Raw genomic sequence first — 25,156 nt, forward strand, 5'->3', positions numbered from 1 at the left:
CATGAGCACGGGATGTCTTTCCATTTATTTAGATCTTTTTTAATTTCTTCAACAATGTTTTATAGTCTTTAGTGTTCAAGTTTTGCCCTTTTTTTAGTTAGATTTATTCCTAAGTATTTAATTTTTATGCTGTTGTAAATGGAATTACTTCCTTAATTCCATTTTCAGATTGTTCATTGCTAAAGTATAGAAATGCATTTGATTTTGTATATGACTTTGTGCCCTGTCCTCATGTCCCTACCCTAATTTATCCTTTTCCAGTTTAGGCTCTTTCACAAACTCTCTTCATGAGCATGGGGAAGCCACTTCTCCTTTTGGGTTAAAGTTTTTCCACTTGTAAAATGACATTGCTGTGTGAGATGGTCACATAGGTCTGATATTCTAAGATTCTAGGCTTCATCTGACTTAGACATTATTTCCAGAAAAGAAATGTCATCATCCTTTACATATATGTGAGATTATTTAACACCTGATCTTGGACTGTAGGCTGGCAGTAGTGCATTTCTCCCAGGGTTGCTCCCCTTTGGCTTTCTACTCATCTGAAGCTCAGATCACATGCTAGTCAATTCATGAACTACTGGTTGCTTGATCCCACAGGAAGTTTGGTTTCCCTTCATCATTTCCTAATAGCTCACGTTTGGAATTGGCAAAGTCAGCAGTTGTCACAAAGGTATGAATGCTAATCATGGCAAAAGTTTTAATTCCAGAATAACGAGCTCAAGCATAATTTAGTGATTATATTGGAATAGTTACCTATTGGCTTCTTCTACAGCTCTTTGTAGCTTTATAAGACGTGCAAGGATTTCCTTTTGGAATTTTTAATGCAATTTTCTTATTCCTGTGAAGTATATATATGTTTCCAAAAAATTGGAAAGAGCATAAAAGTATAAAGAAAAAAACCCATAATCCTAATATTTGAAAGCATGCAGTGTTGTCATTGTAGTGTGTTTTTTCCCCTCAACTGTCCTCGTTGTTAAAACTATATAATTTTTTTTTGTTATGAATATGTTTGTCTACTTCAGGATAAAGCCTAAATTCCTCAAGTAGGTTTACATGGTTCTTCACGGCCTGTCGCCTACCTCCCCTTCCATACTCATTAGTCACTCCCTGACTCACACCATCCTTACTGAGCTTCTTTCAGTTCTTTTAATGCAGAGTTTCTCAACCTTATTGAGGTGAATGGGTTAGTGGCATCCCACAGTACAGGAATACCTCATTTTATTGCACTTCACTTTATTGCACTTTGCAGATACTACACTTTTTACAAATTGAAGGTTTGTGGCAACCCTACGTTGAGCAAGTCTATCGGTGCCATTTTTCCAACAGCATTTGCTTACTTTGTGTTTCTTTGTCACATTTTGGTAATTCTCACAGTATTTCAAACTTTTTCATTATTATTCTATCTGTTATGGTGATTTATGATCAGTGATCTTTGATGATACTATTTTAATTGTTTTGGGGCACCACGAACTGCTTCCCACATAAGGTGAGAAACTTAATTGATAAATGTTGTGTGTGTTCCGACTGCTCTACCAACCAGTCATTCCCCCATCTCTCCTCTTCTCGGGCCTCCCTATTTTCTGAGACATGGCAATACTGAAATTAGGCCAATTAATAACCCTACAATGGCCTCTAAATGTTCAAGTGGAATGAAGTGTCATACATCTCTTGCTTTAAATCAAAAGCTAGAAATGATTAAGCTTAGTGAGGAAGGTATGTCGAAAGCCAAGATAGGCAGAAAGCTAGGCCTCTTGTGCCAGTTAGCCAAGTTGTGAATGCAAAGGAAAAGCTCTTGAAGGAAATTAAAATGCTACTCCGGTGAACACACGAATGATAAGAAAACCAAACAGCCTTATTGCTGGTATGGAGAAGGTTTTAGTGGCCTCAGTAGAAGATCAAACCAGCCACAACATTCCCTTACGCTAAAGCCTAATCTAGAGCAAGACCCTCTCTTCAGTTCTCTGGAGGCTGGGAGAGGTGAGGAAGCTGCAGAAGAAAAGTTTGAAGCTAGCAGAGGTTGGTTCACGGGGTTGAAGGAAAGAAGCCAGCTCCATAACATAAAAGTACAAGGTGACACAGCAAGTGCTGATGTAGAAAAAAAAAATTTTTTTTTGATGTAGAAGCTGCAGCAAATTATCCAAAAGATCCACTTAAGATAATTGATGAAGATGGCTACACTAAACAATAGATTTTCAATGCAGATGAAACAGCCTTATGTTGGAAGAAGATGCCATCCAGGATTTTCACAGCTAGAGAGAAGTCAATGCCTGGCTTCAAGGCTTCAAAGGACAGGCTGACTCTCTTTTTAGGGGCTAAACTTCAACTTAAAGTTGAAGCCAACGCTCATTTACATTCTGAAAATCCTAGGGCCCTTAAGAATTATGCTATATCTACTCTGCCTGTGGTTTATAAACGGAACAACAAAGCCTGGATGACAGCACATCTGTTTACAACATGGTTTACTGAATATTTTAGACCCACTGTCGAGACCTACTGCTCAGAAAAAAAAGATCCTTTCAAAATATTACTTCTTTTTGACAGTGTGCCTGGTCACCCAAGAGCTCTGATGGAGATGTACAAGGAGGTTAATGTTGTTTTCATGCCCGCTAACAGAACATCCATTCTGCAGTCCATGGGTCAAGGAGTAATTTCAACTTGCAAGTCTTATTATTTAAGAAATACATTTTGTAAGGCTGTAGCTGCCATAGACAGTGATTCCTCTGATGGATCTGTGGGCAAAGTAAATGGAAAACCTTCTGGAAAGGACTCACCATTCTGGATGCCATTAAGAACATTCGTAATTCATGAGAGGAGGTCAAAATATCAACATTAACAGGAGTTTGGAAGAAGTTGATTCCAACCCTCACGAATGACTTTGAGGGATTCAAGACTTCCGTGGAGGAAGTAACTGCAGATGTGGCGAAAACAGCAAGAGAACTAGAAGCAGAGCCTGAAGATGTAACTGAATTGCTGCACTCTTATGACAGAACTTTAACTCATGGGAAGTTGCTTCCTATGGATGAGCAAAGAAAGCAGTTTCTTGATATGGAAACTACTCCTGGTGAAGATGCTTAAACATTGCTGAAATGACAACAAAAGATTTAGAATATTACATAAACGTAGTTGATAAAGCAGCAGTAGGGTTTGAGAAGATTGACTCTAATTTTGAAAGAAGTTCTACTGTGGGTAAAATGCTATCAAACAGCATCGCAGGATGCAGAGACATCTTTCATGAAAGGAAGAGTTAATCGATGTGACAAACTTCATTGTTGTCTCACTATAAGAAATTGCTACAGCCACCCCAACCTTCAGCAACCACCAACCAGCCTGATTAGTCAACAGCCGTCAACATCAAGGCAAGGCCCTCCGTCAGCAGAAAGATTACAATTAGCTGAATGTTCAGATGATGGTTAGCATTTTTAGCAATAAAGTATTTTTAAGTGAAGGTATATACTTTTTTTTTTTAGGCACTATGCTATCACACATTTAACAGACTACAGTATAGTGTCAACATAACTTTTATATTCACTGGGAAACCAAAAAAATTCGTGTGACTTGCTTTATTGTAGTGGTCTGGAGCTGAACCTGATGCTCTGAGTCCTTGGAACAGTTGGTCAGGGCAGTCTTGTCATTTTGCCCCAGTGAGCCATAAGATATTATCATTTCCTGTATAAGTTGTTATGTGAAAAATGGACACATGTCTGAATGCAACATGCGTTTTCTCACTTTTGGCCTTCACACATGCTCTGACTCTGCCTGAGACATTCTTCTCATTCCTCTTTGCTTAGTGTCAGGTTTCAGCAAAAACAGGACTTCCTCCAGGAAGACTTCTTTGAACCCCATTAAATCTGATTAGATCTCCTGCTACACATTCCTACAGCACTCCGTGCTCCTCTGCCACAGCACGTATCATCCAATTTACTGGTGTGTACCAGTAGGTTGTAAGTTTGTCTTTCTTCCTCACCTCTGCATCCTCAGGGCTCAGTGCTGTGCCTGGCACATAGGAAGGCTCGGCCAGTGTTGAGTCAAGTGGGCCAACTCATCATTGACCTGCAAAACATGGCTTTCTCCTGCCGTCTGTGTGAACGGTAAAGTTTTTCTCTCAAATTCTTACGCTTGCCAAGTTTTGATGCCATTCTTGACTCTTCTTCTCTCTTCTCATTATCTAAATGATTGCTGGTATTTTTTTTTCAAATTGTTTCTTTGAAAATGTTTCGCACATCACTTTCATCTTTTACGCTTCTCCTGCAGATATCTAAACTTGAACTCTTATTACTGCTTTCCTGGACTATTGCAAACACCTGCTTGCTGATAGCTCGCCTTTAGCCTTACCTCCATTTTGCATTTCCTAAAACAGCTTTTTTTTTTTTTAAACAGCTTTTATTATGCCACACTCATGCTTAAAAGCTTACATTGCATCTGCTGCTTCCAGGAAAGTCCAAGCTTTGCAATCAAGGACCTCTACCACATGGCCACCACCTCCTCATAACAGCTTTATTTTCCATCATTCACCTTCACAACTCTCTCCTCCCAGCCCCTAAGATTTATCTGGGTCTCCCAAACCTGCCTGGGGCTTTCCCTCCCCATTCCTGAGTACACACCGTTCTCCCCATCTGCGTGCCTGCTCTCCTTAGAAGCCTCTCCATCCTGATAGAAATCTATTCCCGTGAATCTCCACAGCAGAAGGTGCTCTCTCCACAGTATCTAAACCACTCAATTGTCACGTGTCATCGCCTGCCTCAGATTACTGTTTCATGTTCATTCCTTCATCTGTTCAGCGCATGTCCAGTGAGTGTCTACTGGGTACCATATGCCTTGATCTGGGGATTCAAATACAAATTAGACCCTGCCCCTGTCTTCACAGAACTCACAGAGACAGAGAAATAAGCACATAACATGTCAATGCCATGCTCAGGGCAAAGTGAGTGCTCAGAGTAGAAGAAGAGATGACGTCTTTGAAGAAGTTAGTGGTGGAGGTAGGCCATTTATGTTCAACTAGCATGGAATGGTGGAAAGAAGAGAGACCTGTGTTAGAATCCTGGCTTCACAACTTATTAACACCTATCCTCTAAGCCTCAGTTTGCTCATCTGTAAACTGGGGATAATATCATCTACCTTCAAGGGTCATGGTGAAGAGCGATGAGATTGTGTTTGTGAGAAGTATCTAGCACCATCTTGGCAAGTGTGGGTGCTTTCATTCTTCAGATGTTTGACCACAGCACTGCGCCTACTTTCCCTTCTTCACAGTGTCTAGTCCAGTGCACAAAGTATGAATATCTGTTAAATATTGACTAAAATTATCAGGAAAAAGTAAAGCCCACAAGGCCTACCTACTATACGAGGAAACAGAGGGCCACAGGGAACCAGACTGTTTAGTCTTTCCAGAATTGATCTAATCCTCTTTTTGAGACCTTGAACTTGGAATTTGGAAATCTGACATAGCAAAAGATACATCAGCAAGAGCCATGCTTGCTTTTCCATCTCAGCAAGGAGAGCCAGAAGCTTGCCAAGGAGCAGGCAGTAAAGCAGCAGCACTGTCCCTGGGCCTGCCACGCCCCACTAATGAGGGCCAGGGCTTTCATGGGTCCAGCTCTTTGAAGCCACACTATGAAGCGCTTACGCAGAGCCTGGAAGAGAAGTCCTGACTTAGCGAGAAGCCCAAGTAAAGTTTTTTATGAGGCGAGGGACTCTTCTGAGGAAACACATAACCACTGAGGTTAAGGGCTTCTGACAATCACCAAACAAGTAAAAAGGTTAAAAAAGGCTGTCTTTCATGTCCACACCCTCTGTGAAGGGGGTATAAAGACTCCCCAGAAGAAGGAGACCCACATGCTCTGACAACTTGAACTCTGCTTCAGTTGGGCACCTCGCTCCCTCCCAGCACCATGCCGTACACCTGCTTCCTGCCCAACCTGAGCTGCCGCACCAGCGTCTCTTCCCGGCCCTGTGTGCCCCCCAGCTGCCACAGCAGCACCCTGCCTGGGGCCTGCAACATCCCTGCCAATGTGGGCAGCTGTGGCTGGCTCTGCGAGGGCTCCTTCAACGGCAACGAGAAGGAGACCATGCAGTTCCTGAATGACCGCCTGGCCAACTACCTGGAGAAGGTGCGCCAGCTGGAGCGGGACAACGCCGAGCTGGAGGGCCGCATCCATGAGCGGTGCCAGCAGCCGGAGCCCGATGTGTGCCCGAACTACCAGTCCTACTTCCGGACCATTGAGGAGCTACAGCAGAAGGTGAGGGGGTGGGTACTACACTGCCTCCCTGGCAGGCAGTTGCAGGAGAAGCATCTCAGATACAATTAAGAAACATTAGCTTTCCACGTGATTGAAACACAAGGGTTTCTGTTTCTTGACAGGCCGTCCCATTTTAGGCCCAGGTCTGTTAGGTCTGAATGTTTGCATTGTGTTAGCCTACTGTGGCAGTAACAGCACTTTGCATAAATGAGGTATATAATTAAAAGCTGCTTCTGAATACTTCCATGCATTTGCCAAGCTCCCCAGTTATCACCCTGAGGTGAGAGAAAAGGAGGGGGCCCAAGAAAGAACGTGAGGAAGGAATCTTTTGTAAGGATTGGACCAATTTGTATTTCCCTCATCTGGGCTTTCTGACTGCTGAGTGCCTTCCTCTTCTGGGTGCCCCATTAACATGGCTTCACTGTTCTGACCTCAATGCCTCAGGGCTTCTCCTGGCACACAGTATTCAGTGAGGGCATAAAATGGATGGCTAAAACCAGAAAATGCAGAAACTACCTAGGAGGAAATAGTACCAAGCCAGCCAGAACAGTCGGGAGAACTCACTGCTTCCCTGAGCTAGCCCCTTCCAATCTCTAGTTTACAGATTTATCTTCGCCACTTGATTGAACATCTCTGGCGGGTATAATCCAGTCCTTACGCATTTTTGTGTCCTCTGCTCCTAGCCTATTACATAGGTTTTTTTTTTTTTTTTTATATAACAAATGTTAGTATTATAAACTGCTCAGAATTGCTTATTAGGAGGGAAAAAGATTATCTACTGATCTTTCTCTCGCATATTTCCATGTTCTTGTTTTTTTCTATTGTACACGAACGGCATTTAGTTGCGTTACGCAAGATATACTGTGATTTCTCATTGTGTTCCTTTCATATAAGCAGATTAGTAAGGATTGCTGCTGGCTGAAAATAACAAAGCCCTTGCTCATTCTAGAATATTTTGGGTCTTCCAGATCCTGTGCAGCAAGGCTGAGAACGCCAGGCTGGTGGTGCAGATTGACAACGCCAAGCTGGCTGCTGATGACTTTAGGACCAAGTGAGTGGGCACGTGGGGGATTGCTGCTCCTTTGTCTTCTCTCTCTCCCTCCCCTTGGCCTGTTGTCAACACTGGCAAACTCAGACATTTCCCCCAGCTCCACAGAGCAATTGCACACCAGAGCTCAGAAAGCCCTTCTCCAGGCCTTCTCCTCTGTAAAGCACGTTCCCCAATCACACTGTGAGTCAGAGTGGACGTCAGGGTTCCCTGTTGCTCTATCTCGCACAGAATTCAATTATGAGAATGTGAAAAAACCTCACAATTATGGGTTTTTATCCACTTCAATCCACTGGCTCTTTATTTAAAAAAATTACCAGTGCATTTTCCTCCAGGAGCTACTGGTTGGTGTTCAAAACCTAAATGAATGAGATGGTTTAAGAACCTACAAGCCCTAATTCCCAGGTGTCTGACAAACCAAACCAAGCCTCAGTTAAGGCCAGGCCTGTTCCTGCCCAGCCTGTCCCTGATTCTCCTGTGATCGCAGGTATGAGACAGAGCTGTCCCTGCGGCAGCTGGTAGAGGCCGACATCAATGGCCTGCGCAGGATCCTGGACGAGCTGACCCTGTGCAAGGCTGACCTGGAGGCCCAGGTGGAGTCCCTGAAGGAGGAGCTGATATGCCTCAAGCAGAACCATGAGCAGGTGAAGTTCCCCAAAGAGCCACAGGATCAAACATGTCAGGGCCTGTTTCCCAACCACCACAGGGTGCAGGAGAGGCTCTTGGTCAAGGCTCAATTAGCCAAGGAAGTGATTCTCAAAACAAAAAGGGATTTATGAAGAATGAGTAATATAAAATCTGTGGTATGAGATTAGGATTTTCTGCCAGAGGCAGAAGGCGAGTGAAGGAAGCTGGCAAGCCCAGCGCTAGGGAAAAGTCAGCACCAAGGCAGCTTGGCAGCCTCTTCTGCAGCTGGGCCAGAACCGATGGGCCTGCAGGGATCTTCCAGCCCAATCCTCCATTTGTAAGTGGAGAGGGAGGATGGTCCAGGGTCATCCAGCAGAGAGGGCTGAGCTGGAAACAAAATGTAACTCTCTCCTCATTCTAATCCAGAGCTCTTTCTACCACTCAGTGTTCTCTAGAAGAAACACTGAGCAACATGCTCACCATCATTATTTGGCCAGCTGCACTGTAAAGACAGATATTTGTGCAAACAATAAATCCCAGAAAAATGTAAATGATAATAGTTAATATTAAAACCAGTTGCTGTCGACTCTGACTCTAGCTCATGGTGGTCCCATGTGTGTCGGAGCAGAACTGTGCTCCACAGGGTTTTCAAATGGCTGATTTTTCAGAAGTAGATTGTACACCTTTCTTCTGAGGTGGACTATGGAACCTCCAACTTTTTGGTTAGCTGCCAAGTATGTTAATCATTTACACTACCCAGGGACTCAATAGTTAATATTAGTCAAGTGCTTATTATGTGCAAACATTGTGCTGCGTGCTTTAGAACCCTAGAGGTAGGTACTAGTTCAGTTCTCACTTTAGAGATGAAGACTGAGGCACCTAGAAGCTATATAGTGAGTGGTAGAGGTGAGACCCAATTCAAATCTGTCTGACATCCATCTAAACTAAAATGCTGGCTCCCTAAATATGAATAGCAGTGAAATGAGCTGGTATTTATTTCCTTCATGAAATCTACACTGGAGGAATCAACAAATCACTAGCTTGGTCTATTCTATTTTGAAGGAAACATTTGTTCTCTCCTCTTTAGCCAGAATCTATCCTTACTTTTATCCATGGTTAAGAATCAAATGTCAGAGGCTATGTGTATTCTAGCAAAATCATCAAACAGGGCATTTGGGGAAAAAAGCTTAACCCTTGTCCACCATGTCTCTCTCAGGTCCGAGGCCAAATCACTGCACCTCTGTGAGACTCTATTAATTCACCTACAAATGCGGCATGATACACTGAATACAAAGGACGGGAAAAGGACATAGATTTGAAAGCAGAATACATAGATTAGTCACTGAATACAGTGTCAATTAATGAGAGGAGGGAAGGGAACAAAGCTTAAGAATGATGAGAGTTGAACTGCATTCTCTTAGAGGGGGACTTAAGGATTCTTTGTGATATTTTATATTTTCCCCCTGTTTCATCAGGAAGTCAACACCCTGCGCTGCCAGATTGGCCAGGGCCTCAATGTGGAGGTGGATGCTGCCCCCACCGTGGACCTGAACCGTGTGCTGAATGAGACCAGGTCTCAATATGAGGCCCTGGTGGAAACCAACCGCAGGGATGTGGAGGAATGGTTCATTACACAGGTGGGCATCTAAGCATGTGGCCACTATGGACCCAAGGCCCCCCAGGGTCTGACCCATCTTCTCCCCTGTGGATATTTCAGACTGAGGAGCTGAACAAGCAGGTGGTGTCCAGCTCGGAGCAGCTGCAGTCCTACCAGTCAGAGATCATTGAACTGAGACGCACGGTCAATGCCCTGGAGGTCGAGCTGCAGGCCCAGCACAACCTGGTGGGTGTTGTTCAGACTCCCGCTGAGAAATGTGATGTCAGGGAATGAAGTCACTGGGATCCCCTTCAGGCCATACACTCTCCATAACTGTTGGGGCTTGTGGTTCTTTATAACTCTGTAGAGAAACCCTGTAAAGGAGCATGTCTCTGACATTTTTTTGTTTTCCCCGTCACAGAGAGACTCTCTGGAAAACACACTGACAGAGACCGAGGCCCGCTATAGCGCCCAGCTGTCCCAGGTACAGTACATGATCACTAACGTGGAGTCCCAGCTGGCTGAGATCCGGTCTGACCTGGAGCGGCAGAACCAGGAGTACCAGGTGCTGCTGGATGTCAGGGCCAGGCTGGAGTGTGAGATCAACACTTACCGGGGCCTGCTGGAGAGCGAGGACTGCAAGTGAGTATGAAGACAGGAATGCCTTCCTTTTGGTACATGAGGATGCTGTGATGATAAATAATCTTCTTGATGAAAATACATTTATAATTTTGGGCTTTTGGTTCAAGTCAGTCCGAGGAAGAATATTATTCTTACACAAAGTGCTTTTAGTATCTTTCCATCTCTTCAGCTTGTTTTCTTCTAACTTGCCCCAAATGGTTTTCTGTCTCCAGGCTGCCCTGCAACCCCTGTGCCACTACCAATGCATGTGAAAAGGCCATTGGACCCTGTGTCTCCAGTTCCTGTGGCCCCTGTGGTCCACGTGTCCGATACGGGCCTTGCAACACCTTTGTGCGCTGAAGGCCTCATTGCCAGCAGGAGGAGAAGGGCTTCAGAGATCCATTTCAACTCTGCTTCATCCGAACATCTCCGACCGCACTCACACTGTGGATAAAGGCAGAAATCTACACTATCAGGCTCCTGAAGTTGGCTCTAGGCTTCCACTGAATTCCCTAGCTTGATCCTTTCTCACAAGAACCTGCAAGATCTACCTACAGGCTCAATCAGTCTTTTGAGCCATATAGAGAAACCTGTAACAGGATCAAATAATATCTATTTATAACAACACATTTTAATAACATGTTATACTTTAGCAAATACTTATCTAAATGTGATTTTAAAATAATTACATTAAATGCGATAGAGCTGCCAGGCACTCTGCATATTAGAACATAATTAGAACAAATCTTCCTTGTCACTCTTTTGGCCTTTGGAGATGTAATGAACACCCTTTGTTAAACTCCTAATAAACTCTTATTCTGGCAAAAAAAAAATAATAATGCTGATTTCCATTCATTAATTCCAAAATTGGTTGTCTTGAATAAACAAAAAGGAACCAGTGTTCTTCCATTACATGAAGGGGTCATGCACCCGAATATATAGTCTGTGATTTCCTTAGAAGGAAATGATTCCAGAAGGTAGCACCTAGTGATCTGGATTTCGTGTTTGGGGAAGATGGTGGGTGGGAAAAGGAATGGCAAATTCACCTAAGAGTGTCTTTAGAGATATAGGTATTATTCTCTTGAAATATGAAGTGTCAAGTAACATCACGTTTGCCTAGTGCAGGGATCTGCAAACGTTTTCTGTAAAGCTCTTCAGAGGGAGTATGTGGGAGAATCACAGAAACAGGACATCATCAAAAGAAAGTGAGTCCTGAGAGGAAGACTGCATCTTGGCAACATGAAAATATTGTATCCTAGAAAGCACTGAGAAAAATTTGCTCAGTCAACCATTGTCTTCCTCCATTTTGATCTATGTACATTTGAGAGGTTTCTTTTTCATAGCCATCAAGATCAAGTAATTGTTTTTATAACCAAAAATCTCAAAATAGTTATTAAACTATATTGTAAAACACTGCTGAAAGAGATTAAAGAAGACCTAAATAAACCTGTACATAGACCAACAGGCAAGTCATTCAAGCAGAAAAAGGAATACTGTGTGATTTAAAATCAGGAAAGGTGTGCGTCAGGGTTATATCCTTTCACCATGCTTATTCAATCTGTATGCTGAGCAAATAATCCAAGAAGCTGGACTATGTCAAGGAGAACGTGGCATCAGATTGGAGGAAGACTCATTAACAACCTGCAATATGCAGATAATACAACCTTGCTTGCTGAAAGCGAAGAGTTGAAGCACTTACTGATGAAGATCAAAGATTACAACCTTCAGTATAGATTATACTTCAACATAAACAAAACAAAAATCCTCACGATGAGATCAATAAGCAACATCATGATAAATGGACAAAAGACTGAAATTGTCAAGGATTTCATTTTACCTGGATCCATAATCAATGCCCATGGAAGCAGCAGTCAAGAAATCAAATGATGTATTGCACTGGGCAAATCTGCTGTAAAAGACCTCTCTCAAGTGTTAAAAAGCAAAGACATCACTTTAAGGACTACGGTGCGCCTGACCTAAGCCTTGTTTTCAATCGCCTCATACGAATGCGAAAGCTGGACAATGAATAAGGAAGACCAAAGAAGAATCAATGCCTTTGAATTACGGTATTGGTGAAGAATATTGAATATACCATTGTCTTAGTTACCTGGTGCTGCTATAACAGAAATACCACAAGTGGATGACTTTAACAAAGAGAAATTTATTCTCTTAGTCTAGGAGGCTAAAAGTCTGGATTCAGGGTACCAGTTTCAGCAAAAGTCTTTCTCTCTCCTGTCAGCTCTGGGGGAAGGTCCTTGTCATCAATCTTCCCTGGTCAAGCAGGGACCCTGGGTCCAAAGGACACTCTGTTCTCCTGGCTCTTGTTTCTTGGTGGTAACGCTCCCCCCGCCCCCTCCCCCTCCCCAACCCCCCCATCTCTCTGATCTCTTCTCAAAAGAGATTGATTTAAGACACAACCTGATCTTGTAGATTGAGTCCTCCTACCTCATTAACTTCATAGAGGTAGAATTTATAACACAAAGGAAAATCACATTAGATGGCAAAATGGTGGACAACCACACAACACTGGGAATCATGGCCCAGCCATGTAGACACATATTTTTGGGGGGACACAATTCAGTCCATAATAACTATGGACTGCCAGAAGAATGAACAAATCTGTCTTGGAAGAACTACAGTCAGAATGTTCTTTAGAAGCCAGGATGGTGAGACTTCGTCTCATGTACTTTGGACATGTTATCAGGAGGGACCAGTCCCCGGAGGAGGATATCATGCTTGGTAGAGTAGAGGGTCAGTGGAAAAGAGGAAGACCCTCAATGAGATGGACTGACACAGTGGCTGCTCAGTGGGCTCAAGCATAACAGTGACTGTGAGGATGGCACAGGACCAGGTACTGTTTCACTCTTTTGTACATAGGATCGCCACGAGTCGGAACCAACTCTGTGGCACCTAACCACAACAGCATTACTCAGAACAAAGCTTTTCTTTCAGTGCTTTCATCTACTGAAAAGAGGGAAGGGACAAGAGTATCCTAATTTCGTGTTCCCTAGTCTGGCCCTGAAAGAGACATTTATTCAAAAGCAGAGACATTTATTCTTCTCAAATATATTCTTCCCCAGTATAATTTTCTTCCAAAAGGACAATGGTTTCTTCTGTCTCTGCCACATTTGGGGGAAGTTTAGAGTACCCAAGAGCTAGGGATTAGAGAAAAGAAGAGTCGGCTTCAGCTCTTATGGAGAGCGGGCTTTGACTTCTGGAAGCTACTGAGGGTTAGGGAGGGAGTGACAGTACCATTGCACACTCCTCCCAGCTCAGGTTCCTTCCTTTCTTCTCTGAACATTGCCTTTTCAAAAACAAATACAAAACAAAGCAAGAACAACAAAACAAAACAAACACAGCTTGACAAATATTCAGGGGCTTAAAAAATGAGAAAATCCGTTACTGCATGTGCCTCAGGACCTGGACTTACCGGCTCTTTGCCTGTTCCTTCATTACATTGAAGTGTACACAGCCAGGGATTGGAATCCTTGGGGTTATACAGGCATGATGGAGCCAAAAATTTCTCATGTAGCCTCCAGGAACTGTAAGAGACAAGAAACTTCACATATCCCCAAATTGCAACTGGAGTTTGGGAGTCTTGAGGCCTTGAGCTTTGAAAGGTAAAGATCAGAGCAGCAATGAATGCAGAACTCCTGGCTCTGTTTGTGGTTTAGTGGACAGGGACGGGGGTGGCCACAGGGAAGGTACAGCAGGGGTAAGGTCTTAACAAACCTGGGAGTGCAAGGAACACATATTACCAGGCTTGGGGAATAAATCTCCATATATCTTCACATAACACTGGCTATCTCCAGCCACTGGAATTGACCTTGCTCTACCTCCCATCCACCACAGGTCAGCCCAGCTCTGAAAGAGTGCACAGATATGATACTTTCTGGAAAACAGTGGCTTTTTGAAACTAGCCACTGTCCAGTGGACATAGAGCTGGGTGAGCTTTTGGGGGTGGGTGTTGGGGGATACCGTGGAGGGAGATGATTGGATGGATGTGACAAGGCCAAGGAAGAAGGCTAAGTGCTGCTTAGGGATCTGCCATGTCTGTGGGATTCATCTGTCTTGAAACCCGTTTTGACTTCAACGATGAATTCTCTCTGCTGAGTGGGTACCTTAGGAAAGGGAAGCCATTCCTCCTGGTAACTCTATATGGTGCCAGGCTTGATGACATCATTGCAGGACAAAGGGATCAGTGATGGGATGGTGCATGGGAAAGCCACACAGCACCTGCAGAAAAATGAGGCAGACGATGAGGAAAAGCTTAGAGGCTGAGTGTGTGGGAAAGAAGAAAAACCAGTGAAGAGGAAGAAGAATGACCCAGCAGGTAGGAAGGAATGGGACCATTTCCAGCATTACTAATCAGGACACTCATTGTGTGCCAGGTATTGGTGCTGGGGATACAGGAATGCCTTGATGGCCTCTGCCCCCAAGAGCTTCACAATCTGGCGGGGGGTCATATGTGATCAGAGCAGACCACTTAGAACAGGAAGGACGAAGAAAACATTCTCACGGGGAAAAAGCCCTGCAGGCTGTGGGCAAAACTGCGGTTCTAAATCACACCTCATCATCTTCCAGAGGTCACCAGCTAGGAATAATGAGCAATTCCTGTTCTGAGAACTGCTTTGGTGAATGATATGACAGGCATCTGCATTCACCAGCTTCATGTCCCAGGCCAGGCTTGCTGCCCATTCTTGGATTGGAGAGGTGTAACAACAGATACAAATCAAAAGAAAACAATTTAATTTTGTCTGGTGCAAGAAAAAGACTTTGCTTCTTCTCTTTTCTTGAGCATTACTTTAGAAAACTTCTCATTGTAAATTCTTTCCCTGCCTCCTTGAAATATAGTAAATCTTTATAAAAGCTAAATAGATAATCACCTTGGCTGTTTTACAATCCAGGACACTTTCCTCAAGGACCTGGGAGTCATCTCTTTGGAATGTAATCCTTAAGGGCGATAGTGCTCTTATCTCCCTGTTTCCCTGGAGGGTGGAGCCTCACTTGAGTGGGAACTTGGCTGCAAATTGCAAACCTGCCTCCCATCTTGAAGACAGAAGGTTATTTTTCCTTTGGCTAAAAGCAGTTAGCAAACACAAAAGGCCTACCCAACTACCAGAAGAATTGAGGGTGAATTGAAGGTGAACTATGTGTGACAAATGGCTTGTCAGGTCCTGACATGAAGGCTAGGTATCGTTTATCTTGAGAACAGGTATGAAATGGGTTGTATCTGCTTGGCCCTATAAAAGGGTGAGATTTCTTTCTGTCTTTGCAATCTCTTTAATGAATTGCCTGCGATCTGTATCACATTCTGGTTTAATGCTCATTCAGTAATAAAACTGTGTTCTTTCTCTTCTACTTTTGTGGAGAAGTTTTCTGGGCTGGCAGGTTTTGTTTTAAATTTATTTCCCCAACGGAGGTGAGACCCCACCCTCCAGGCACCATTACTAACCCCCAGCTTGTGAGTAACATGAGCCGCCTCCCCTTCTAACTGGTTTCTCCAGATGTTTTTTAGCCAACTTCCTGCCCAAGATAAGAAAAACAAAAGGCTGGAGTCTGCAGACCACAGAATCAGGTAAGACCAAATCTAGCTCGCCTGGCATGCTCGGAACCATCAAACCCATCCTCTGGGTGACCCCAGAACTTTTCTCCCACCGGACAGAACCAAACTTTAGCAGCCCAAGATTGGGGGAAGACTTTCAGAAGAGAGGGGTCTGAGCCTAAGATCCGGTTTGAGAGACCCACCTTTTAGACTGAGCAAGCTCAGACAATGGAACCGCTCTGGGAACATCTTTTTCAGGCCAGACCAATCAACGACCTTGCTCTTTCCCCAGGACCATTCCCCTAATAAATACCGTTTCAGCCATTGTTCAGGGAGCCACCTTGGGGACACAAGTCCTGTTGTGCTCGTTTGCTTGGCCAACCAAATAAAGCTTCTTCTTTCACTTTCACCCGTTTCCACGTCTCTATGGCCTATGGCTGCGCTGAGCAGACCTGGAAAAACCCAGTTACAAAGGCACCAGCCTGAGTGGCTGTTTTCTAAGCCCGCGAGCGTGAATGTGCACGTGTAGTGATAGTTCTCCCCACACTTATTACAAACTTTGGGATAGCCCCTTCAGGGCTTCCCTGAACCTGCGACAGCCCCTGCCCAGAGTGGTGCCCTTAGCGCCCACCTGCAATGTCGTATAGCACTCACCCTGTTTCTGAGGCCAGGCCAGATGTTGCCAGAGACCTTCAGCCCAAACAGTCACCAAAACAACTTGTGTCCAAATTAGGATGATTGAGGTCAGTTTCTTCCAACCCGGCTCTCCCACTCTGAAACTCTTAGCCAGCAGAGGGAAAGCAAGTCCACACCTTCCTAGCCACTCAATCTCTTCTCTCTTTACCTCATCTTCTTTCTCTGCTCTTTATTTTTCATATCTAGTTGATCCTCCTCCCAAGGTTTCCCACTGCACCTCTGCAAGTCTTTGAGTGTAAACCACCTCACCCAAGTCCTCAATCTTTTTCTGGAAATTTCTCTCAAACTCAGGCCTTCCTTGAGCCTGATAGCCCTCTCCTGGGCAAGCTCCTGACTCCTTGTGTCCTCTCTCTTCGAATTTAGCAGCTCTGCGCTGCAAAATCGGCGCTCCAGAGACTACCTCCAAGTGGGAGAAGCAACTGACCTTTCCAGCCCAGTGTCCCAAGTTTACCTTTCCAGGACTTCATTCCCATGTGCTTCTGGGTAGGTTCAAACAGAGCCAACCTTAATGTTGCATGTGAACTTGGTAGGGAGGAGGGACGCGTGTTGTGGCCCCTCCGCTACAGATTCTCAGCGGGTCTGGAAAACGACCCTGAATGTGTTCTCACAAGGAGCTCAAGTGAGTCTTAACAGAGGAGTTTGGCAAACACTGCAGGGAGGGGTGGGGGGCTGGACCATTTACCACGCTGACCTGAGTGGGCAGTGGGGAGGAGGGATCTGGTACCCCTTTCCTGCTTTGGCTGACGTAAAAACACACTCCACAAACAGCCCTTTCCTTATTCCTCTCCATCCCTCCCCGTCAACTAAAATCCCGGCAGCACATTTAAACAAGGTTTCTCGACAATTAGATAATTTATTTAAGATATGTAGGCCCTGTTTGGGCTCATGTTCCTACAGACCCACCTTTTGGTTAGGTTCCAGCCTAACTGGAAATAATAGTAACCACTGTTTCCTGCATCTAGAAAGGACCACAGAGACTCCTTAAGTCTCTAAGGGGAGTCAGTGTTTCCTGTTCCCCAGAGAGAGACCCGCTCCCTGCTTCCCGTTTCCGTATTAAATATGCAAATATTTGTAGGAAGACCTAGCTCTTCATTTACAGGAGGGAATGTCCTTACGTAGTCTTAATAGATTCATTACATTTAAACATCTGTGTAGATAAAACCAAAACCTTCCCTTGATTCCGATTAACGGTGACCCCATGTGTTGTAAGTCCCTGGGCAGCACAAATGACTTGCGCTGGACCACTAACCTAAATGTTGGCAGTTCTGACCCACCTAGCATCACCCAAGGAAAAGCCTGGCAATCTGCTTCAGTAAAGATGATGGCCAAGAAAACCCTGTGTAGCAGTTCTATTCCGTAATCACGGCTTCAAAAGAGGTTCAGTCCAGTTTGAACTGCTGACAATATGTGTCTCTGCCCCAGATACACTGAATCAGAATCTACAGTTTAACAAGATCCTCAGGTGATTCTTATGTATGATAAATTTGAGAACCACTGCTCTACTAGTGGTTCTCAGAATTGGTCCCTAACTAGCAGCATTAGCATCTTCTGGGAACTTGTTAGAGATGCAAATTCTCAGCAGGGGTTCGAAGTGGAGCAAGCCCGTTTGAAGCCTTGTATGTAACACATAGGGTCACTGTTTAGATAATACACCCAAATATGAATTCATTTGTTAATTCATTCACTCACCTTTTATTGAGTATTTAGTACATACCAGGTACCTTCTTAAGTGCTGAGGATAAAGAGTAAGTATCTTTTGACAAGGGGTATAGAGGCTAGGGCTGTGTCCGGGGAGCTTTTGAAAAGTACTGATGTCCTGACTTAACTCCCGGAGATTCTGATTTACCTGATCTGGGTGTGGGACAAGGAGCCCTGGTAGCACAGTGGTTAATCATTTGGCTGCTATCCAAAAGGTTGGCCATTTCAACCCACCAGCTGATCCACAGGAGAGAGATGTGGCAGTCTGCTTCTGTAAAGATTACAGCCTTGGAAACCCTATGCGGCAGTTATACTCTGTCCTATAGAAAATCCTATGGGACAGTTCTACTCTGTCCTGTAGGAAACCCTATGGGGCAAGTCTACTCTGTCCTATAGGGTCGGTATGAGTCAGGATTGACTCTGACCATGAGTTTGTTTTTCTTTTTTGGTTTGGGTGTGGGATGTGGACATTGGTAATTTAAAGAAAAATGCCCTCAACAACTCTCCAGATGTTTACAGTGCCCTCTCAGGGTTGAAAACCACTGGTCTAGGAAGAAGATGGATCAACTAGAGCGATAAATACTACAACAAAGTTTTAAATCTGAGAGTGGAGGCTGGGGAAGGGATCAGGAGCTGTGTTTTCATCATCTGTACTTCAGCATCATCTACGTATCTAACCCCTAGTGGGTATTATTTAATATTTGTTGGTTGGTAACCGAATAGTTGGGGATTTTCCAGCAAGTTCATCTAGAAAGTTTTTAGTTATCATTCTTTCCACAAGGCTTTCCTGGAAGAGTAGGTTCATTGTATCATTTACCATTTGATAAAGAACATTTACCAAAGTGGTGACCTCTACATTGAGCCCTAGAAGATGGAGAGAGGTGTAGGAAAGGAGTGTAGCGGTAGAGAAAGTGTTTTAGGCAAGGAGCAGTTTGTGAGGAGGTTTGGAGGCTCTTTTTATGTAACTGAAAGTAGTTCAATATGACAGAAATATGAAGCACGGGGTGGGGGTGGGAGGAAGATGGGGGTGGAGAAGAGATGTGAGTCCTGAGCAGACCAGAAGAGCCTTTTACATCATGCAAAGAAGTCTGGACTTTACCTCAGGGTCAATGGAGAATCAGCCAAAGGCTTCCAAAGAGCAATCTGGCCCCTCAATTTCTGAGCCTTTCTGATGGGGTGGTCTTGACCCTCCCTCCTTCATTCCTCCTTCATTCCTCTAGAACTATCTTCATCTAGAATAGTACAATAGGATTGTTCTTCTAAATAAAAAATTAAGAGAACACAGCATATAGAAGAGCAATATTTTATTAGTAGATCTTTAATTTTAAGACAAATTTATGACATTTACTTATACATTCAATCAATGGGAGCAACGAGGTTGTTTGGATTCATTTGTTCGCTCAACAAAAACTTACTAAGCACTTACTCTGCGTCAGGTCTCCTTCTTAGCACTAGGGATGCCTTGATAGAGAAGACAGATAAGATCGGACTGTTCTGGAGTTTACAGAGCTGTTGGGGAGACAGGCGGTGAATATGAGAGACTGAATAAATAAATAAACATTTACAGCAGGAAGAGGAGCTTAAATAGTGGTAAGCACTGTATAAAGCAGGATGATTGATATGGGTCTGGGCAATATTAGCGTGGTCAGGTCCGGTCATTTGGAGGTGACGTTTGAGCTGAAACCTGAAAAAATGATGAAACAGACATGCAAAGCTCAGAGGGAAGAACAAAAATCCAGAAAAAAGATCAGCAAGCCAACAGGAGGAAATGAGGATGGTGTCTTTGAAGGCAGAAGGCAGGCCAGTGTATCAGAGTGATGAGCAAGGGAGATACGATAGGGGCCTTATCAGCACTGGTAAGGAGCTGATTTTATTTTAAGGGAAGAAGGAAGCTTTGGAGAATTAAAGGATGGATTTGATTGGTGCCATTATTAAAAGGAGCTCTTTGGTGGCTGAGTGGGAAATAGATTTGCTCAACACTGATATGTCAAACCGGGAAGTAGTGGATGACAGTTGCAATTAAATGTGTTTTGTTTTGTTTCGAAGAAGCGTCACTGACATCTAACAACTGCTCACATTTCTTACTGAAAACAGGAAAGTCAAAGTGCCAAAAGTGACAAGACTTGCTAAAACTGTAATAAGATATGATCATGATGTGGTCTGTCCCTTGTTATTGCAAAGCTGACGCTGACACCTTGCCAAGGCCATGCACCAGGCAGATGGGCCCCAGCTCTGTCAGGCTCTTATCTGACCCCATCACAGGTACGCAGGAGCGGTGTTCTCTCACACTCAGTTTTTCATGTGTGGACAAGTACCCAAAAAAACCCAGTGCTGTCGAGTCGATTCCAACTCATATGGACGTGAAATTTAAAGAAGACCAGGGAAGATTTAAAAAAACCAGTTGCTGTTGAGTTGACACCGACTCATGGCGACCCCACGTGTGCTAAGAATAGAACTGTGCCCCACAGGGTTTTCAATGGCTGATTTTTCAGAAGCAGGTAGCCAGGCCTTTCTTCTGAGGTGCCTCTGAGTGGATTTGAACCTCCAGTCTTTCAATTAGCAGCCATATGCATTAACCATTTGCACCACCCAGGGATTCCAGGGAAGATTTACAGTCTTCAAAAGTCAAGGACGTATTTACAAGAAACTCATACGTGCTCAGCAGTGGCAGGGAAACACTGACATCTACACAAAATGACTTCATGTGGCAGCACAAATGAAGGTGATGGTGACACTAATAAGTTAAAGTTTGGGTTGTGGCACGCTGGAGTATTGTGTGTCTGTGTGTGTGTTTAAATTAGAGTTTTAAAAATGGTTAACTTGTCTGTCAGTTTGTCATACTGTAGGGCTTATGTGTCGTTGTGATGCTAGAAGCTATGCCACTGGTATTTCAAATACCAGCAGGGTCACCTCCAGTGGACGGGTTTCAGTAGAACTTCTAGACTAAGGTAGACTAGGAAGAAGGACTTGGAGATTTACTTCCAAGAAAAAAATGGCCAGTGAAGACCTTATGGGTAGCAGCAGAACATTGGCCGATGTAGTGTCGGAAGGTGAGTCCCTCAGATTGGAATCACAACCTGCTGCCATCAAGTCAGTTCTGACTCATAGCAACCCTATAGGACAGAATAGAACTGCTCCATAGGGTTTCCAAGGCTGTAAATCTCTGTGGAAGCAGACTGCCACATCTTTCTCCTGCAGAGCAGCTGGTGGGTTTGAACCACCTACCTTTCAGTTAGTAGCCAAGCACTTTAACCACTGTGCCACTAGGGCTCCTTTCAGGTTGGAAGACACTCAAAATACTATTGGGGAAGAGCAGCCTCCTCAAAGTAGAGTCAACCTGAATGACGTGGATGGAGTAATGCTTTTAGTACTAAGGTGCACCTAACCCAAGCCATGGTATTTTTAATTGTCTCATGTGCACACAAAAGCTGGACAATGAATAAGGAAGACTGAAGAAGAATTGGTGCATTTGCAATATGCTGTTGGTAAAGAATATTGAATATACCATGGACTACCAGAAGAACTAGGAAGAAGCACCCGGCAGTCTACTTCTAAAAAGCATTAGCCAGTGAAAACCTTACGAATACAGCAGAACATTGTCTGATATAGTGCTGGAAGATGAGCCCCCCAGGTTGGAAGGCACTCAAAAGATGACAGGGGAAGAGCTGCCTCCTCAAAGTAGAGTCGACCTTAATGACATGGATGGAGTAAAGCTTTCGGGAGCTTCATTTGCTGATGTGGCACTATTCAAAATGAGAAGAAACAGCTGCAAATATCCATCAATAATTGGAACCTGGAATGTACGAAGTATGAATCTAGGAAAATTGGAAATCATCAAAAATGAAATGGAATACATAAACATCGATATCCTAGGCATTAGTGAGCTGAAATGGACTGGTATTGGCCATTTTGAATCGGACAATCATATAGTCTACTATGCTGGGAATGATAACTCGAAGAGCAATATTGTGTTGCATTCATCGTCAAAAAGAACGTTTCAAGATCTATCCTGAAGTACGATGCTGTCAGTGATAGGGTAATATCCATACGCCTACAAGGAAGACCAGTTAATACGACTATTATTCAAATTTACGCACCAACCACTAGGGCCAAAGATGAAGAAATAGAAGATTTTTATCAGCTGCTGCAGTCTGAAATTGATCAAACATGCAATCAAGATGCATTGACAATTATTGGTGATTGGAATGCGAAAGTTGGAAACAAAGAAGAAGGATCAGTAGTTGGAAAATATGGCCTTGGTGATAGAAACAATGCTGGAGATTGAATGATAGAATTTCGCAAGACCAATGCCTTCTTCATTGCAAACACCTTCTTTCACCAACATAAACAGCAACTACACACATGGACCTCACCAGATGGAACATACAGAAATCAAATTGACTACATCTGTGGAAAGAGATGATGGAAAAGCTCAATATCATCAATCAGAGCAAGGCCAGGGGCCAACTGGAAAAAAAAAAATTGCTCATAAGCAAGTTCAAGCTGAAACTGAAGAAAATCAGAGCAAGTCCACGAGAGCCAAAATATAACCTTCAGTATATCCCACCTGAATTTAGAGACCATCTGAAGAACAGATTTGACTCATTGAACACTAGCGACTGCAGACCAGACGAGCTGTGGAATGACATCAAGGACATTACCCATGAAGAAAGAAAGAGGTTACTGAAAGACAGGAAAGAAAGAAAAGACCAATGTGGATGTCAGAGGAGACTCTGAAACGTGCTCTTGAGCATTGAGCTGCTAAAGTGAAAGGAAGAATTGATGAAGTAAAAGAACCGAACAAAAGATTTCAAAGGGCCTCTTGAGAAGGCAAAGTAAAGTATTATAATGACACGTGCAAAGAACTGGAGATAGAAAACCAAAAAGGAAGAACACGCTTGGCGTTTCTGAAGCTGAAAGAATGGAAGAAAAAAATTCGAGCCTCGAGTTGCAATAGTGAAGGATTCTATGGGGAAAATATTAAATGATGCAGGAAGCATCAAAAGAAGATGGAAGAAATACACAGAGTCATTACACCAAAAAGAATTAGTTGATACTCAACCATTTCAAGAGGTGGCATATGATCAGGAACTGGTGGTACTGAAGGAAGAAGTCCAAGCTGCTCTGAAGGCATTGGCAAAAAACAAGGCTCCAGGAACTGATGGAATATCAACTGAGATGTTTCAACAAACAGATGCAGCGCTGGAGGTGCTCACTCGTCTATGCCAAGAAATATGGAAGACTGCTTCCTGGCCAACTGACTGGAAGAGATCCATATTTATGTCTATTCCCAAGAAAGGTGATTCAACCAAATGTGGAAATTATAGAACAATATCATTAATATCACACCCAAGCAAAATTTTGCTGAAGATCATTCAAAAACGGCTGCAGCAGTGTATTGACAGGGAACTGCCAGAAATTCAGGCCAGTTTCAGAAGAGGACGTGGAACCAGGGATATCATTGCTGATGTCGGATGGATCCTGGCTGAAAGCAGAGAATACCAGAAGGATGTTTACCTGTGTTTTATTGACTATGCAAAGGCATTCGACTGTGTGGATCATAACAAACTATGGATAACATTGCGAAGAATGGGAATTTCAGAACACTTAATTGTGCTCATGAGGAAACTTTACATAGATCAAGAGGCAGTTGTTTGGACAGAACAAAGGTATACCGATTGGTTTTAAGTTAGGAAAGGTGTGCATCAGGGTTGTATTCTTTCACCATACCTATTTAATCTGTATGCTGAACAAATAATACGAGAAACTGGACTATATGAAGAAGAACGGGGCATCAGGATTGGAGGAAGACTTATTAACAACCTGTGTTATGCAGATGACACAACCTTGCTTGCTGAAAGTGAAGAGGACTTGAAGCACTTACTAATGAAGATCAAAGACCACAGCCTTCAGTATGGATTACACCTCAACATAAAGCAAACAAAAACCCTCACAACTGGACCAATGATAAATGGAGAAAAGATTGAAGTTGTCAAGGATTTCATTTTACTTGGATCCACAATCAACAGCCATGGAAGCAGCAGTCAAGAAATCAAAAGACGCATTGCATTGGGTAAATCTGCTGCAAAGGACCTCTTCAAAGTGTTGAAGAGCAAAGATGTCACCCTGAAGACTAAGGTGCGCCTGACCCAACCATGGTATTTTCAATCACATCATATGCATGTGAAAGCTGGACAATGAATAAGGAAGACCAAAGAATAGTTGACGCCTTTGAATTGTGGTGTTGGCGAAGAATAGTGAATAGACCATGGACTGCCAAAAGAACAAACAAATCTGTCTTGGAAGAAGTGCGACTAGAATGCTCCTTAGAGGCATGGATGGCGAGACTGCCTCTTACATCCTTTGGACATGTTGTCAGGAGGGATGAGTCCCTGGAGAAGGACATCATGCTTGGCAGAGTACAGGGTCAGCGGAAAAGAGGAAGACCCTCAACGAGGTGTATTGACACGGTGGCTGCAACAATGAGCTCAAGCATAACAACGATTGTAAGGATGGCGCGGGACCGGGCAGTGTTTCATTCTGTTGTGCACAGGATTGACAGAGTGGCTGCAACGATGGGCTCAAACATAGCAACGATTGTGAGGATGGTGCAGGATTAGGCAGGCTTTCATTCTGTTGTCATAGGATTGCTATGTGTTGGAATCTACACAACGGCACCCAACAGCAACAAAAATGGTTGAAAGATGAAATAAGAAGAAATAGAAGCCAAGACCCAGAAAAATCTTGGGTTTGAAAACTACTGTTAGTTTTCAGTCTGAATTGAATTCTCTGTCTGAATCTATTATTTGGCCTCTCTGAGCCTAAGTCTCCTAATTTGTAAAACAGGGAGAATAATAACTACTTCAAAGCTTTTTTTTTTGTGAGGGTGGAGTTACATTATATTGGTAAAGGTGATTAACCCCATGTGCCTGTACCCTGATTCCATTTCCTATTACTCAGGACAGGGAATCACAGGCTTGAGATTCAAAGGTTTTTCTGTCTCAAGTCCTTTACCACCAGGATAGGAATCCGGTTTCAAGGTCCTTCAAGTTGAGGGCTAGAGAAGGGCCACAGGCTGAGGAATTTCAAGG

At 43.6% G+C, this 25,156-nt stretch overlaps 1 protein-coding gene across 1 annotated transcript; it reads left to right on the top strand.

Moving 5' to 3' along the window:
- Nucleotides 1-5,686: 5,686 nt before the first annotated feature.
- On the top strand, nucleotides 5,687-11,027 carry LOC100672540 (keratin, type I cuticular Ha3-I). The gene is made up of 7 exons (XM_003414730.3): nucleotides 5,687-6,233; nucleotides 7,202-7,284; nucleotides 7,769-7,925; nucleotides 9,384-9,545; nucleotides 9,626-9,751; nucleotides 9,927-10,147; nucleotides 10,360-11,027. Exons 1-7 carry the CDS (start codon nucleotides 5,886-5,888, stop codon nucleotides 10,484-10,486), a joined length of 1,224 nt encoding a protein of 407 aa, XP_003414778.1. The 5' UTR covers nucleotides 5,687-5,885; the 3' UTR covers nucleotides 10,487-11,027.
- Nucleotides 11,028-25,156: the final 14,129 nt, after the last annotated feature.

This window comes from Loxodonta africana, chromosome 18 (genome assembly GCF_030014295.1).
Source record: "Loxodonta africana isolate mLoxAfr1 chromosome 18, mLoxAfr1.hap2, whole genome shotgun sequence".
In the NCBI taxonomy this organism is placed as follows: Eukaryota; Metazoa; Chordata; class Mammalia; order Proboscidea; family Elephantidae; genus Loxodonta; species Loxodonta africana.